Source organism: Nanorana parkeri, unplaced genomic scaffold (assembly GCF_000935625.1).
Source record: "Nanorana parkeri isolate BGI_ZX_2015 unplaced genomic scaffold, ASM93562v1 scaffold2238, whole genome shotgun sequence".
In the NCBI taxonomy this organism is placed as follows: Eukaryota; Metazoa; Chordata; class Amphibia; order Anura; family Dicroglossidae; genus Nanorana; species Nanorana parkeri.
In genome coordinates this window covers 89,147-91,470 of record NW_017308506.1, presented here as the reverse complement: position 1 = coordinate 91,470, position 2,324 = coordinate 89,147, and the positions used below count along the sequence as shown (strand labels likewise).

The window sequence follows — 2,324 nt, the reverse complement described above, 5'->3', positions numbered from 1 at the left end:
ATTAAAAATAAATAAACACACACACATTACTAGAGCAGTACAAAGACTAAAAATTAGTTTCAGGAGAAATGAACGCAAACTAAAAATGTTTTCATCGGTTTCGTCAAACAAAACAAATTTTTATGCTATTTTGGATTTGGCCTCCAGCGCATTCTGCGCACCGCGATCCTGGAGGCGGGGCGCATGACGTCGCATACCGCAAACGTCTGTTGGGGGAGGGGGGGCCCAGGTCGCAATTTTCCGTTCTTGCCCCGGGCGCAAAAGGAGCGAGCTACGGCTCTGACGCTGCAAATCCCATCATGCGTTCACCTGTGGATGTCAGTCTTGCAATGCCTCATGGGGATTTGTAGTTTCACCGCAGCTGGAGTGCCGGGGTTTGGTCTCCAGGGTAGGAGACTTGCCTTGTCAGGTGCAGCGTATTGCTCACCCGGCGCTGATATAATGATCGCTGTATGCTGTGGTAATGTTTCCTCTCTCTCCCCCTCCTCCAGCTGCTCCCCATCTTCATGCAGTTGGGCTCCCGGGAACTGATGATGCATTACATTGACTTGAAGCGCACCAACGACGTCCTCCTCACCTTCGAAGCCCTGAAGGTAAGTTCCCGTTGAGTCGTCGCTCCCGTTACCTCAGCTCCGGGCTCTTCATGTCTCTCACAGCGGCGTTTCCCCCATCGTTGCAGCATTTGGCCTCTCTGCTCCTCCACAACAAGTTTGCCGCCGAGTTTGTGGCTCACGGGGGCGTTCAGAAACTGTTGGAGATTCCGCGTCCGTCGATGGCGGCTACCGGGGTGTCCATGTGTCTCTACTACCTGTCCTATAACCAGGACGCTATGGAGAGGGTGAGTGCTGAGGAGCTTTACATTTTTTTACTTTTGAACAGCAGTTATCTCCACTTTACCTTTTTCGTCCAGAGGTCATTGAATCCTTTTATAATGAAGGGCAGGCAAATGATCGGGGCGGCCATTTTGTTTTTAATTTTGGGCATTCTCTATAAAGGAATCCTCTGTGTAGTTGGTTGCACATTTTTGACTCTTTGCTCTCCCCCGTAGGTGTGCATGCATCCGCACAAGGTGCTCAGCGATGTTGTGAGTTACACCCTGTGGCTCATGGAGTGCTCCCACGCCTCCGGCTGCTGTCACGCCACCATGTTCTTCTCCATCTGCTTCTCCTTCCGAGCCGTGCTGGAACTCTTCGACAACCAGGATGGCCTCCGACGGCTGGTGAACCTGGTAAGTGCCGAGATATGGCAGCTTTTATTTAAAAACTCCTTTTCATATGACCAGTTCATGAGTTGGTGTTGCCAGTCTGGTCTCTAAAGATAGAAACCTTTCCTCCTCAGCCTGACTGGCCCCGCCCCTTTGATTGGATTTCACTTCTTCCAATCATCATGGAGGTTCAGCATCACATGTGGGTGTTTCCTAGGGTGGTCTGCATGCAAATACACCCTGCCTAGGCACGCCCACTCCCCCAGAATGACATCTACACATTAAAGGAGAACTATGGGGTCAGGGCTTTTCCCCCATAGTTCTCCTTAGTGGTGGCGAACCTTGGCACTCCAGCTGTGCCAAAACTACAAATCCCAACATGCATCTGCCTCTGGGGGTTATGTCTGTGGCTGTCAGAGCCTTGCAATGCCTCATGGGACTTGTAGTTCCAAAACAGCTGGAGTGCCAAGGTTCGCCACCACTGCCTTTAGGGTAACGGGAGGACACAAACTAGCGTCCTCCCGTCACCCTAGGCTCAGTATATAGGGAGCTACAGCTCGCGGTATACTGAGACGCCGCCGCTGAAGTGGATCCCGACAATTATGTCTGGATCCGCCCAGCTGCGTGAGTGACTGCTGGCTCTGCCTATCTAGAGGCAGTGCCAGCTGTACCCTCCCCCGTCCGTTCTGCCTGTCATCGCTGGAGGATCGGAGGGGGGAAATCCAGTCCCTCCCCTGTCACGGCTCTCTGCAGGGACAGGATCGAGAAGTGAGCGAGCGCCGGTATGTGTTTGCTCCCTGATCTACAGAGCCGACCTGTGACAGTCTCATTGTCACAAGTCGGATCAGATTATGAGGCTGAGTGAAAAGCACCCCCCTCATAGTTCTCCTTTAAGGCATTTTAACATTAGCATAACTCCTCCCAAGATCCCACCCACTGCTTTTAACAGGGCTGAGGCAGGGTGCTGTGATGTTTTCAGGAAGCTATGTTCAGCCTGCTGCTGGCCCCTCCCACCAGCCATGATCTGCCATCTGCATTGACATCACCAGGACTAAAATAAGATCTGTAATGAGAACTGAAAGGTTTTATTTAAAATGTAAACAGTGAGGGGGGGGGGGGG

General features: G+C 52.0%; 1 protein-coding gene across 1 annotated transcript in view; it reads left to right on the top strand.

Moving 5' to 3' along the window:
- The window catches only part of DCAF1 (DDB1 and CUL4 associated factor 1), a 34,100-nt gene that overhangs the window by 10,663 nt on the left and 21,113 nt on the right, over positions 1-2,324 (top strand). The window contains exons 7-9 of the mRNA XM_018573102.1: positions 492-593; positions 680-838; positions 1,049-1,228. Of these exons, the coding sequence (XP_018428604.1) occupies positions 492-593; positions 680-838; positions 1,049-1,228 (441 nt within the window). The remainder of the gene's footprint in view (positions 1-491; positions 594-679; positions 839-1,048; positions 1,229-2,324) is intronic.